The 15,315-nt window shown below is 37.1% G+C and overlaps 1 protein-coding gene across 1 annotated transcript in view; it reads left to right on the top strand.

Annotated features, from left to right (window-relative positions):
- Nucleotides 1-15,315, top strand: part of cdk18 (cyclin dependent kinase 18) — an 84,163-nt gene that overhangs the window by 47,991 nt on the left and 20,857 nt on the right. The window contains exons 3-12 of the mRNA XM_053484334.1: nt 3,972-4,105; nt 5,906-6,031; nt 7,430-7,486; nt 9,207-9,321; nt 11,446-11,540; nt 12,193-12,255; nt 12,344-12,467; nt 12,704-12,824; nt 14,731-14,828; nt 15,051-15,156. Coding sequence (XP_053340309.1) covers nt 3,972-4,105; nt 5,906-6,031; nt 7,430-7,486; nt 9,207-9,321; nt 11,446-11,540; nt 12,193-12,255; nt 12,344-12,467; nt 12,704-12,824; nt 14,731-14,828; nt 15,051-15,156 — 1,039 coding nt within the window. The remainder of the gene's footprint in view (nt 1-3,971; nt 4,106-5,905; nt 6,032-7,429; nt 7,487-9,206; nt 9,322-11,445; nt 11,541-12,192; nt 12,256-12,343; nt 12,468-12,703; nt 12,825-14,730; nt 14,829-15,050; nt 15,157-15,315) is intronic.

The following is a 15,315-nucleotide window of genomic DNA, read 5'->3' as shown; positions in this document are numbered from 1 at the left end:
GCAGCCATTTTAAGGAAACCAATATCATCAGCAAGCAGCAGTGAATCTTTTAACATAAATGCTTATGTCATGCCTGGATGTGGACTACATCACAAAATAAAATAAAATAAAATAAAATAAAATAAAGAGAGCAAAATAATTTGCTATGAGTGCTGTATCAACTTTTTTTTTTTTTTTAAATATGCACAAATTTAATGCAAAATTCGAGGCGCAAAAGTGATTTGGATATTCATGACATGTTTTTCAAAGCTACACAATTTTTAAACAACAGTTGTTCAACAGTTATTTTTATATTAATGTCAGATTGATGCGAATGAAACCTGTAACATTTCTGCATTTTGTTCTGTATTTTTGAGAAGTTAGGGATTAGGTGCTGTGGTGTTATAAGGGAATAATCAAAGATGAAATAGAGTTAATGATGGAGATATTCTTTATTTTTTCTTTTTTGAATTCAATAAAAACAAAATATTTAAAGATGGAAACAAAGATGAAGCTCTAAAGGTGAATGCATACCTTCACTCTAGGGGTCAGATAACTAAAAATCAAGTCATATACTACAGTATACTATCATCTTAAAAACTTTGCAAGAATTAGATGTTTTGTTTCCGATCAAGACTTGGAGTATCTTGTCCATGCCTTTATCACCAGCAGGGTGGATTATTGTAATGGTCTCCTCACCGGCCTTCCCAAGAAGACCATTAGACAGCTGCAGCTCATCCAGAACGCTGCTGCCAAGATTCTGACTAAAACTAGAAAATCTGATCACTTCACACCAGTTCTCAGGTCCTTACACTGGCTTCCTGTAACATTTAGGATAGATTTTAAAGTATTTTTACTTGTTTATAAATCACTAAATGGCCTATGACCTACATACATTACAGATGTGCTCATTGAATATAAACCTAACAGACCACTCAGATCGTCAGGATCGAGTCAGTTAGAAATACCAAGGGTTCACACAAAACAAGGGGAATCCGCCTTTAGCCATTATGCTGCCCGCAGTTGGAACCAGCTTCCAGAAGAGATCAGATGTGCTAAAACATTAGTCACATTTAAATCTAGACTTAAAACTCATCTGTTCAGCTGTGCATTTATTTAATGAGCACAGTGCTACGTCCGAACCGACTGCATTATTTTATGTTTACCTAATTTCTTAAACTGTTTTATTTTTATTTTAAATGATGTTTTAATTAGTCTTCTATTTTTATTTTAAATGAAATTTAAATTAGTTTAAAGTTTTATTGCAAACTGTTTTTATTTTTATTTTAAATGAATTTTAAAAGTTTTCGTTAAAAAGTTTTATTGCTATTATCTTTTATTACATTTTATGATTGTTTTCTTTTCTTCCATGTAAAGCACTTTGAATTACCATTGTGTATGAAATGTGCTATACAAATGAACTTGCCTTGCCTTGCCTATTCTTTACTAAAATTTCATAATTTATGCGGCAACATGATAATTTCAGCATTAAGATACACATTGTTTTTCCTTTGTCTGTTTATTTAAAGCGCTTTATTCGAACACACATATTCCCTGAACCTTCTTACCGATCAGAACCCAGACAGAGCTGTGCTAGGAACCTGGCATAGCACCTCTACCACCTGTATCTGTGACCAATTTGCACTAAGTTCCTCAGAAGGTTACATTCATCGCCATTTCATACTCGCTCTCTCTCTAACTCTCTCTAACGAATGCTAAAATGTCCCGCGTGAGATCCGGCTCTAATCATATCAAAGCCAGCTCAGATCTGAGTGCTTTGCCAGTGGAGGCTCACATAGCCATCCGAGCCTAGTGCAGGTGGTCATCTCTCCTCTTTCATCACCGAGCTGCCCCGGATCTGATGAGATGAGCTTTGATATGATCGAGTTGCTCAGATCCAATTTCTGAGCATTTCTTTATCACGGAGAAAACTCAGACTGCGTCCTCGCTGCCCTTCAAGAACAAGTTTGTCTGATAACAGTCCAAAAAACTGGCCAAGTTATGTGCAACAAAGTGAGCGTTCTATCTGGAAAAATCAGGTGGAAAGATCTGGAATCTGATCAAATAATGTGCAATTACTTAATATATGATTACAACCCGAATATAAGACTATTTAGAGACAAATTTTGTGATTGTTTTCCGTTTAAATTTCTTGCTCTATTAGAAAATCATATATTTAGTTATCATTTATATATTTTGCTAGTTTTAAGCATTTATTTCTTAAGGCAGGTTTTAAAATAATATGCTTAAAAACTTTATAGAATGTGTCTATATAGTAAATAGTAAATAGGCATATTAAACTTATATTTGGGGTCTGTTTTAACCTTAGATTTAAATTTTTTTTTTATTTCGCTAGATTTAAGATATTCTCATTTAAATATAATTTGTTGCTGAGTAAATATAAGCTAAACAAAGCTTCAGTTCATGAATACAACTACAGACTTAGGCTCAAGGGTACGCACATGGGTGGACTTTGTCCACAAAAGACAAAGTTACTTATAACAATTAAATCTAATCTTAATTTAATGCAATCAGCTTATACTTCACACCATGCCATGTTTTCCACATTTTTTGCATCAAATTATCAAAACATTTGGGGTTATTTGTCTAATTGTCTTGGTAGCCTTTATTTAGTCATCTTCAATGAACTTCCAGAATCGTCGGACTCCCTGAAAAAGCTGTCTCGGCCACGCTATAACGAAACGAAACCTGTATTGATGACCTTCTGGAGCAGGGATGGTCTAAACTGTTCCAGATAGAGATTTCTACTTCACGGCCCAGAGGACGATGAACCCAGCAGATGAGAAAAGATGGACTTGGCGTCCAATTTCTCATTCCACAGCCAGCCTTGGTCCGATAATGAGGTGGATCTCAATTATGCCTCTGCGCCGCTGTGAAATGGACCAGGGGGCTTCTGCTACTACGCCTCACGAGGCCCTTCAAGCCCTCTTGTCCAAATTGAACTGATGGAGCAGAAAAGCCACTTTGATTTTTTCGGTCTCACCTCCGAAGCGAAGCCTAGGCGCGGCAAAAAACAGCGGGGCCCACCACCGATTCCGGCCAAGGTTGGGCCACGGCGTCAGCGCTCCGCATCATAGAGGCATAATTAGATTTGCGCTGACAGTCTGTTGACACGGGATATATTAATTGGGGTGCCTTGGATTGACATGCATTTAGATAGCCACATCATAAATGCATGAAACTCGGCACGGTGCACACTAATTGCGTTGAGTTCCGTAATTATGGCCTGCGTGATTAATGGCGCCTCCTGTCACCAGCATATGGCAAAGTTGACCTCACGGTTATTGAGTTAGCAGGCCAATCAGAGAGGGAAGGAGAGAGGGAGGAGGGAGCGAGGTAGAAACCGGGGGGACCGGGGGACGTCAGCTGCTTCGCTCGGATTGGATTAAAGTGCACTGTCGAGAAGTTAATTTTTTTCCACTTACCTTATAGGAATGTGATGGACAGCAAGACAGCTGTTTGTTAGCTGTTTGTTTGTCATGTCCTGTTTTTGGCTTGTCCTGTAGTACTCCAGCTGAACTATACACGTGATTAGAATCTAGGTGCTGATAGCGATTACATACTTGGTTTATCGTAATTAGTCATTTTTATAAGACAATAACATAGATTTGTGCTAAATATGTGAGTTTAGCTCTTGTACTATTTCCTCCATTGATTTTTTTTTTGTTTAGTTTTTTGCTTTCTCGCCGGCCACAGCACTCAAAATAATGATTTTGGCTTTGTGCAGCTTTTACAGTACATATTGATCTTACAATATGTCAATTTCTTCTAAAATAAATTTACCTAATTCTATTTAATTTACTTTTTATTTTTGTTCAACTTACATGTTTGTTGTTAATTGAAATATATTGATATATAGATACATTAATCTTTCCCTTTTTCTCTCTCTCTCGCGCGCTCTCTCGTTTTTTTTTTTTTTTTTTTTCAGTGCAAAAAAAGGCAAAAATATATTTTTTCTGTCAATTCTGCAGATCTGGTGCCGAATACCCTGGGCTTGCACGCTCTCCACCCATCAGCGAGTCCGCTGGCCTCCGAGCATCAGGCTCCGTCTCCCACCCAGCTGCACTACCACAGCAAAGTCCAGCACCGCCGCTTCTCCATGGAGGTACGAGGAACCTCAAATTTCTTCTTTTTTTTTTTTTTTTAGGTGAAATTCCTCACTAACCTCTATAACTCAGCCGAGAGGACCTGTGAAGGCTCTACCTGGCACCATTCCACATTTTTTCATTGATATGGTTGATAGCTATTTTTAAATAAGGTAACTATTATTTATTCTACTGTTGAGAACTCTTTTTTCATAGTAGTATAGTTTTTATTATACTGTTATGGGAAATCTGTTAGGATCCCAGAGTATTCCAGTTACATCAGAGTGTGTGTAGAAATAATAGAGTGGAATCACAGTGGGTGTATGTACTGTACTGAGCTCTGACTCAGATGTTGTATTCCGGTATTCTTTGATGTTTATATGACTATTATTTTTTTAAACCTTTTTCAGGATACCAGAGTTCCAGGGTTGGTTCTGTGTGTTCTAATAAAATGGGAAATAGTGTTTCAGTGGACATTAAAAGTTTAATCGCATAAATATGGTTTACTAGTTTAATACTATAAAGTATTGGTATTGTATAAATGGAATGTTTAACATGGTTAAAGAGAACACTGGTGATGCATGAAGACATCAACTCATGGAACCCAGCACAGAAACAAGTAGACGTATGCGAGTAATGTGCAGAATCCAGTCATGAGTTATTGCTTGAAATCCTGTAGACGTGACAGTGGACCCGAAGGACCGAGTGTCGTAAATGTCAACGTCTTTCTCAGGGTGACTTTCATCTCGTAGAAAACAAACCGGACCCAAACAAACTCACGGAAAATGGACCCCTGGGGGGGAAATAAGAGATTAATCAAAGTCTCGCAGAACAGCAGTAGCCGCCATCATCATCGCCACCACTGACTCGTTTCCCTTTCTTTCGTGCTCTCTCTCTCTCTCTCTCTCAACCCCACCATTACTCGCCTGTCCCCCAAGCCCTGATTATGTGTGAAGGACAAATACCAGCCTCCTATTCCAGCCCTCTCCTCCGTGTCACTCTTGCCAGAGACCCGGCTAAAAGATGGAGGCCTTGGCTAAACACAGCCGACGGGTTATTTTTAAGTCGGGCTTCATATCGCAGTGCGTCCAGAGTTCTCCCAAGCCCCGCTGTCAGACCTCATGTTCAGCAGCAATGCATCTCGAGGAGGAAAATTGCACTGAATGCCCTCTCCATTTTCAAATCCATTGGGTTCCTTTCTGGCCTCTTGAAGCTTTTATCGGCCACGTGCACCTTTATTTCAGTCTCAGCAGCCAGGCTCAAGGGAAAGCATGAGCAGAAAAGCCTTTTTCGCTTTAAATTGCTAGATAGGTTTATTGCACAACTATATAAAACCGTACTTAAGAAGCAGTGGGACAGATATTCCTCCGAATTCAAGCCTCGGTTCAGCATTAAAGTAAAGGTTAGTCTACATTTACAAAGCTTCCAGCATTTCCTTAAAATCATAACAGCTGCTTTTTTTTTTTTTTTTGCAGTTTGACATTAAACCCTGAAGGACGGAGTTTACACGAGACAGGTTTCACCACAAGTATGCCGCGATCCTTGTTTTCCTGCAGACTTCTGTTCTTTGATTTCTTTTTCACAGTTATGAAATGACAAAATGTGTTAGGCTCTCAGAGCTGAATCAAACACGTCTTACAGAACAAAAAATATTGTTAGGATGCCGTGAGATCTATTCCATGATGATTTTGTGGGGAATTTTTTTTCCTGATCATCCTGAGCATGGATGGATGTTTTTATTTTTTACTCGAGATCCACATGAGGATAGGATTAGCTAAATAACTTGTGTTTTGTTTGTGTGTGTGTGTGTGTGTGAGCAGGATGTCAGTAAGAGGATGGCTCTGCCCATGGACATTCGTTTGCCACCAGAGTTTCTAAAGAAGTTGCAGATGGAGAGCCCAGACTCATGCAAACCACTCAGCCGCATGTCCAGACGAGCCTCACTGGTCAGACACACACACACACACATATTTGATATTGATATCCTCTGGAATGTCCACTTTATCTTTAAATGCAGATGAGAATATGACACATTTTTCACACCAAAATGATTCAAACCAAACTTAATACGTCATAAGTACTGTACAAAACTCTTGTGGCGTCCGGAGTTTTTTTTTCTTTTGTACAAACTGTTAAACATGTTAGTTTTATGACTTCATTATTATCCATTTTATTACCATACAAATTCTGATTTCTAAACATTGGTATGTTGGTACGGTATGTCCAAAAAAAAAAAGCAGTATGTTAGGTAAAAAGGCACTTTTCAGACAAATAAACAAAAATAACTCTTCTGGGTTTTTATGCATGAACAAAGAAGCTGGTGCAACAAAGTCCTTAGAAGGACTGTGGCTGGATCTGCATGAAGTTCAGTAAGACTAAGCAGCTCATTTCCATATAAAACGGCACAAACTGCACCTGAGACTAAATTTTAAACAAAGGCTTGTCATATCAATTGTTGACTTTATTTCTTTAATTACTGTTTACTGCTTTTGCAGGACTTTTGCACAGTACTGTTGCTGAAAAATATAGAATACACTGCTTTGTGCTGTTAATAAAAAGAAATGAACTTTGGGGGTAGTGTAATAAAGCAGAATTATCACCTTTAAATTGATTTTAAATTGATTGAGACATTTCTGTTACGACATCAAAAAGTGGCGGAATTATCTTATACATCAGCAATGTTTCAATTTGTATGTATATTTAAATTTACTTTATTATATGAAGCATGATATGATTAGTTGTTGCCTTACAAGATTGTTGTTGTTGTTTCTCTTTTTTAAAGTTAATCAGGCAAAAAAAAATTAAAAACAAAGACAAAAAATCTTCTGTCTTGAAGATAGCAACCTGATTGACTGTTACAAAGCACTGACAATGGAGATTTCTTAAGGATGTGGGAAACAGCACCAAAAAAAATTATTTATATAAAACACAAAAGTATTAGTCCCCTGTGATTGCTCTGATGTTATAGAAAAAGTTGCATTAATATAATCATGTAAAGCTGCAACTACTGTTGGAGCTGCTGTTACAGAAAATTAATCAACACCAATCCAAATCAAGGGCATAAGCATGCTATAAATTGTGCAAATGACATAAAATGTCCAAAAGAAACTTGTCACTTTGCAAAAAAAAAAATGATAATAAGGTGGATTAATTAAATAATTCCAGAAAACATACAAAGTTTAAAATTAATGATTCGTAACAGACGAGTTTTGATTTTAGTCACACTTTAAGTTTTTCTATTAGTTGTATGCTTTCGAAAATATTACAGACAAGAATGGTTTAACAAGGCCATAAAACACAATGAACTGAGAAATGAAACACAATTTAATGTCTTTCATCTTCAGTCTGACATCGGTTTTGGGAAGCTGGAGACGTACGTGAAACTGGGCAAATTAGGAGAGGTAAGTTTAAGATATCTCATGTTTTTTTCATTGCAGCATGACTGCAAGCACATTCCACAATCTTGAAATTAAAAACAGGATTGATGCAGACTCTGTGATTACTATAAACAGCAGCATTGTTGTTGTGTCCTGATTCTAGCTGGAACTCTGAGAAGTTCTGAGAAAGCTCAGTGATCTGATACTTCTCAAAGCTATGCTACACAGAATATGAACATTTTCCATTAACTGTAAAAAACACACACACACACACACACACACACACACACACTATTGGGGGAAAAAACATACACAATGTATCCAGCATACAGCCCTGAGGGATACCCCCCCAAAAAAAAGAAAAGACTCTGTGGAAAAATCTGAGAGGCACTAACAAGCAAGCAGAAGAGTGCCAAAGTGAATACTAAATCTGAGCAAGGACTTTAATGTATTATAGATTTATTATTTAATGAAGGTTTTTTTTTTTTACCCTTCCTTTATCAGAGTAGGAGTATCTGAGCTAAACAAATGAAAAATTTAAAGAATAAAACACCTGGGGACATGCTGATATGGGAATATAATACATAACAAGTTGCCATTCCTACCCTGAAGCTGATTATTTTCCTATAATAATTGTCCTGGAGTGTTTTATTCCTTTTGCACAGCAGCAGTTTGCCAGTGATTGCAATGTTTAAGCCATTACTAAAATTTGCAATTTTTATTCATTTATCAAATTATTAACACAGTCTTTTCTCACCATGAGTCTTTTTTATAACTTAAAACTAATTACAGTAGGCAATAACGACAACAAAAAAACAATGGAGCCTGTCAGGCTACTGTGAAATCGGGAAGTCCTGAGGGGCGTTCAAATTCAAACAGGACTTGTGATGAAACTGGTGAAAGAAAGCATAAAAGTGATTTGACATTTACAGAAGACTTTAAGTACAGTAGGGTGATGAGATTCTTACCCGCAGTAAAACATCTGAATGGTGCAAGTGTTTTAAAGAATGCTGTACATCCGTGAATGACGATTTCAGCCGAAGGGAACGACGCACATTGCAGTTGTTCCTGTAACATTCAGTGAGTGAAACGTCTGATCCTTAAAAATCGACTAATAATTTGTTGCCAACTGGAAAAAGAGACACTTCTGTCTGTGGGAACTGTACACACAATCATTCACCAACACCACTTGCAAATTATAAAAACTCGTCTGGGAGTTAAAACAACATCTCCTATACAACATCCTGACCTCCTTCAAGCAGGGAGTCTGATCTTGGCTTCGGTGTACTGAGAAAACTTTCTATCTTGATGATATCCAAGTACTAGTGAAATACTGGGATGAGTGCATTATTATACATATATAATTATGCACAGGAATAAAGGGAGTTTATACTTTTAGAGCTGTTACTCTCAGTGTTATTCTGTGTAACCCAAAGTCCCACTTTAATTTGAGCACACTATACAAGTATGTATGTATGTATGTATGTATGTATGTATGTATGTATGTATGTATGTATGTATGTATGTATGTATGTATGTTAGTCATCATCCCTGTAAAATAAGCTTTATTAAATGATGTATGTAAATACAAAAAATAAAAAATATCATGGAATATTTATACATTCTCACAGGTTAGGCAGTTGGATGCATCACTGTTTATTTCTGTATTAAATATAACTTTTTAAAGTAAATTTTCTTCACTGTTTTAAAACCTAGAACCATGTCATCTTTGTTTCTACACCAGGGAACTTATGCTACAGTATTCAAGGGGCGCAGCAAGCTGACAGAAAACCTGGTGGCCCTGAAAGAGATCCGGCTCGAGCATGAAGAAGGCGCCCCTTGCACCGCCATCAGGGAAGGTAGTGTCCGTCTCTAGAACAACTTCACAATAACTGGCCATTTTTAAGCTCCCCGGTTGTTAAAACTCCAGATTTGTGGTCGGGAGTGCAAATCCTAGACTAGTGAGCTGCAGGCTTCCTCTCCCCCGGGCTTAAATCTCTCTCCTAAATGAGAGAACGTGGACGTGACAAGAATGGCTAAAAAGGGAGTGTCACCATGAAGCAAGGCTGCCACCCAGTGGGCTTGCTGGGTTTGATGTAGGAGAAGAAGCAGTAGTATGAAGCACTGGAATTGGCATGAATACATCCCTGAGAACTACTTAGGAACAAAACATACTGTATGGACAAATAATAGCAGTATGAAAAACAGTGTAAAATATGGGATACTGGAACATAGCTGAGATCCAGCAGCAGGAGAGGAAAGGAAAAATTTACACCCAGTAACAGTCAGTCCAACAGCCCATATTACAACAATGTCAGCTGGCTTTTCCACCCTTTCCAAAATTCTTGGTCGGCTGATTACATGAGTATTCTATAATTAACATTTACCAGCTGAGTGTCGTTGAAATGGGTCGGTTGAATTTTTGAAAGGAAGATATTCCATGAAGCAAATAAATAAATAAATAAAGCTGCAGATGTGTCATATCCATGTAAATAACTCCAAATGTAAGAGGTACTTGATCCTGCTCTGGCAGAATCCGCCGCATATTAAGTACTGATAGTAATAGAGGCTAGTATCATTCTCGTGAGCGCTAGATTAGTCTGCATGCTAAATGACTTTGGGAACTTAACGAGGCTGTGTTAAAAAAAGATTTAAATGCAGTCTGTGTTAAATTGTCAAATTTCCATTAACTGCAGAATTATTATGTGATGAAAAAACCCTCCCAGGTAGCCGCCTAAAGCTGTACAGCGGGAGAAATCTTGTTATCCGTCTACCGCTCAAGCTGTACACCTCGATCTCTTGACACGGCAGTGAGAATCACATCATAAATGTGCTTCACGCTGTAACAATCCCTCACGTGGCAGGTGCTTGCATCACACAACTATCAAAACCTAAATGCCAACGATGCCAGCAGTCACTTCAGTGTGAATGCGAGGCTAGTGACAAGCAGGCAGCGCTCAGTTTGCACAGCTTTACGCATCAAAACCCAAAATGGAAAGAGATGGCAAAGAACAGGGGCACTGAATAGGGTGTCTCCAATGTTATGACACATCTGTCCGTTACCTGTGCATTTTTAAATCTGGGAAACAAGCTGCTTTCTCATTAATACTGTTACTATGGTTACAACGAGGATAGAAAAGTCACAGATAGATGTTTATTCACAGTGTTAACTTTTAACAAGCTCACACGGCCTGATGTCCAATGACATTTTTCATTGTCAGAAAGCTTACCTGAAAAAATTAGCAAGTAATCTATCATGCATCGTTTCCCCTTACACACTACCAAACTGCATTGGCAAACTGTGCATTTTGTTACAGCTTTTTACAATGAAAATGCTTATTAAACAGGGATACAGAAACATAAAGATAATTACTTTGTTATTTTTATTGTTGCCAAAATTGTTAACAAAATTTTCATTTTAGCAACATAGCAACATTTAACTGTAGCAACATTTTTAATTGAAGCAGCAAAATAAAATAAAATTGTGAAACAAATCGTATCAAAAAAAAAAAATTTAATATTTGCAAAATTGTTTTAAAATCATAGCAAAATGAATATAAACCCTTAAACAAATTTGTTTTTGCTGTGGCAAAATAATTTAGGGAAGTTGATGCAGTGACTTCTCACTAACACTTAAAAAATGAAATCAAAATTGTGAAAAAGTATATTAAAACTGTAGCAATTCTTTAATTAAAAATTGTAAAAAAAAAAAATAATAAATTTTTTTAATGATTTAGAAAAATTATATCAAAATGGCTGAAAATTATATTAAAATTGTAGCAAAACATTTTTTTAATTGTTGCTTAAAAGCCTTTTTTAACCTACTAAGGATCCATAAGGCATCATTATAAACCAGTGCAGGTAGGTTCGTACTGTAAGTAGCAAGCCTTGATAACCTCCCACTAACCCTTTACGGGCCCTTATTTATAAGACTGTTTAAGAGTGTAATTATTTTCATTCATTTTGTGTTTGTGCTGCTGTAGTTTCGCTGCTGAAAAACCTGAAACATGCCAACATTGTGACTCTGCATGACATCATCCATACTGACCGCTGCCTCACTCTGGTCTTCGAATATCTGGTAAGATTTCTTACCTTCTGCTTGATGAATTCATAATTCTACAAAATAGGTGTTTTTTCCAAGGCTTGAGCTACATATGGATGATGGGGATGGGGGAAGTGTGGAGGCATCATCAAATCTACCACTGCTGACCTCCATCAGTACAGTCCAGCTGTGGCCCACAGCCAGTTCTATTAGAGATCTAACTAGTTTAGACGGGTGGCGTATGCAGAAGCTTGATTTTTAAGAGATACCAAGAACGGTGCCGAATAGGAAAGAATAGAACAATCTGCATCATACCATTTTATAGAAAATTAATCTTTAATGAAGTAGTGTAATTTACCCAGAAATTGAAATTTGATTACTATGCTATAACAACATGTAGTGTTTTTATGTAGTGTTATTATACCACAGCAGTTTGCCAACAATTAATCTGGATACTCCTTCTGTAAATGTCAAATGCATTTCTTCTTAAAGAAACCTTTACCTTATCAACTCTCATACATATCCACCAAACAACTCTATTTCACAACCACCAAACATATCCTTGTGCCAGCTGCTACTACAGAAATGTCAGCATACAGTATTAGACATGTATATGAGCAACCTTAGATGTTCAACTTGAAAATATGTTCGCTGTTTCTTTTTTTCTAAATGTATTCTGGTTTTGCAGGACAGCGATTTGAAGCAGTACCTAGACAACTGTGGAAACCTCATGAGCATGCACAACGTGAAGGTGCCTCATTGATCTTTCCAAGCTGAAAAAAAAATCCAATTCCAATTTTGTAATAAAGAAATAACGATCTCACATTCTCTCCTTGTAGATATTTATGTTCCAGCTTCTGCGTGGTTTATCTTATTGTCATAAGAGAAAGATTCTACACAGGGACCTCAAGCCACAGAATCTGCTCATCAACGAGAAGGGAGAACTGAAGTTAGCTGACTTTGGTGAGACTCTTTCAGAACGTTACACCAGACGAGGCTTTCTTTCATCTGATCTCAAACTCCATAACACAGATCCCTTATTCTTTTCCCCTCAGCAACAGCACGACTTAGTAACTTCAAATGATATAAATCTCAACATGGCGCTACGCCAATTACCGGGTTACCAGGCAACGTTTCTTCCTCAGATGAATAATGTTTATTGTGTCTTTCTCTCTCTCTCTCTCTCTCTGGCTTCTTAGGTCTGGCAAGAGCGAAATCTGTGCCGACGAAAACCTACTCAAATGAGGTGGTAACTTTATGGTACCGTCCTCCAGACGTCCTGCTGGGTTCCACAGAATACTCGACTCATATAGACATGTGGTATGGACTTGCTGATCCAAACACTTGCTTTTATGTGCTAACAACCTAAGCCGTAGGGGACAGTGACAGTTTCTTCCTCTACAATTCCTTCGACGGTGATAAAGGGGAAAAAATGCTTTACCTTAGCCATATAAATAAAGCAATATAAATTATAAGAGATAGCCAACTAATTATCTGATGCTAATCATGCTATATTTAAACTCTATTTCCTGTATTTAGACTTTATTTCCAAGCATGGGTGACACAGCCGCCTCTTGGGTAATGTTCTTGGCTGCACTGTTGGAACATTGAAAAAATTGACTATAAAGGGTTTTTTTTTTTTTTTTTTTTTTTTTTTTAATACCATTCAGCAGTTCTGCAGTTAAAAAAAAAAATTCTGCAGTTAGGGCATAACGTATATGTTTTCCAATATAGCTTACCCCATAAGATTTCAAATTTATACTAGCGCTAAATTAAATTATAGTCTAATTGAAGCTGTACAAAATATTTATATATATATATATATATATATATATATATATATATATATATATATATATATATATACATATATCATCACATCTGAAAAAAGTGTAATAATACGAATCTTATTTTATTATCACTACAACATTAAATTGAAAGAATGTAAGAAAAATAGAAAGGTAAACTGTTCCAGCCAGGTCTTGCCCTTTATATCACACATCTTCCTCATAACAGTATTTTCACTACAATTAAACCATAAAGTGTCGAGGGAAATGTTAATCGTCCTGGGAGGATTCTTTTTTTTAAATGAATAGTTTCATGCTTGCGGTACATCTTTTCTCATCTTTTCTCATAACAGGATTTCCACAGTTACATTACAGTGTAAGGAATGCTTCCTTAGGAATTGATCAACATCTACACACCATAGTACCAGTACAGTGCCATAGTACCTACCCTGGTGCACTATATACAGTAGTCACATAATGCCTACCATGGTAATGTCTGGAGTATTATTGCATGTACTATAGTCAATTATAGTAAACTTTACATTCCATAACATAAAGTATAAAGGAGTTCTTCCTACATCACTGATTGCATAACAACTAACAAGACAAAAGGCTGTGTCCAACGGTGGTAAAGTGTCTAGTAGAAAAAGGAGAAATCCTTCATTAATGGTATGTAGTTGCTCTGTAAAATGATCACACAGGCTTCTCTGGACTAAAATCCCCATGTAACACTAATCCAGTATGAACAGGGCTCTCGATGAAGTGGATCAGGTGTAGAGTCAACAGAAGATTCCCCTATGAGCCTGAAACACTTATTTAGGGAGACCAAACAAGCAAGTGCACTCTCACGTTACAGTACCTATGGATTTAAAGAAAAAAAGAAAAAAAAAACTTCCTGTTTTGACCAACTTTCAGACCTTACATCTCAAATATCCATTTGTTTTTCTCACATTTCTCTCCCACACAATAAACTGACTTTTATGCCTCAGAGCACTCCAGTTTTGATTCGGTGTCAGAAATGTTTTTTTTTCTTTACTTGGGCTGTAGTGTTCAATAAAAACCCCTGTGTGGCGGTAATCCAGGGGATTAGCCCAGTAGCCTAATCAATCCATGCATGACGGCAGCCGCATGTCTCCTCTCGATATCTCCAGCTCACAGACATCCCATGGCCGCCATCCAAATGACAAGAAATCAAAACATGGGCCGCGGGAGCCGTCCTCTAATTCGCCCTAACCAAAAAAAGAAGAAGAAGAAGAAGGAGAAGAAGAAGAAAAAACGAGCCGGAAAATCTGTTCAAATCCATTCTTTCATGCGAATTATCCCTGCTGTGCTTAAATGTCAAATACTTATTCATTTATTTTAAAATGAATGTTGTTGTTTTTTTGCCTGAAATATAATGTAATTAGGCAGAGTGTCTGCATTATTTGTCTCTCGTTCAGGGGCGTAGGGTGTATTTTGTATGAATTGGCAACGGGACGCCCCATGTTCCCAGGCTCGACTGTCAAAGAGGAGCTGCACCTGGTTTTTCGTCTCATGGGTAAGTTTAGGTTTTGACAACTACAATAAAAAAAAAAAAAAAAAATCTTTTTTTTTTTACTCTAAGACGTGTCATATGTTGTACAAAAAGCTCCAAAGCTCTGAAGAGCACCAGCCTAGTTTCCCCATAGGATCTTATTTGTTTAGCAATTTGAGAAGTAACCTTGTGTTCTGATCGTTATTTCTAACTGAATATTATTTTCTTTGTGTTTTTTTTAACAAGGAACCCCGACTGAAGAGACCTGGCCTGGGATTTCAACTAACGAGGAGTTCAAGTCGTACATGTTCCCTCTGTATAGGGCCCAGGCGCTGATAAACCATGTTCCCAGGTAACACAATAGTCTGGTCTCTGTATTTTGTCACTTATACAGTAGTAAACTCCAGAATTATTGTCACCCTTTAAAAAAATGTGTTGAATTGAATATATAAAGTATTAACATTTCTTACAGTATATACTGTAATGGAAAATGTGTGATTACACAGTATTT

Source organism: Clarias gariepinus, chromosome 23, assembly GCF_024256425.1.
Source record: "Clarias gariepinus isolate MV-2021 ecotype Netherlands chromosome 23, CGAR_prim_01v2, whole genome shotgun sequence".
In the NCBI taxonomy this organism is placed as follows: domain Eukaryota; kingdom Metazoa; phylum Chordata; class Actinopteri; order Siluriformes; family Clariidae; genus Clarias; species Clarias gariepinus.
This window is presented reverse-complemented; position numbering and strand designations above follow the sequence as displayed.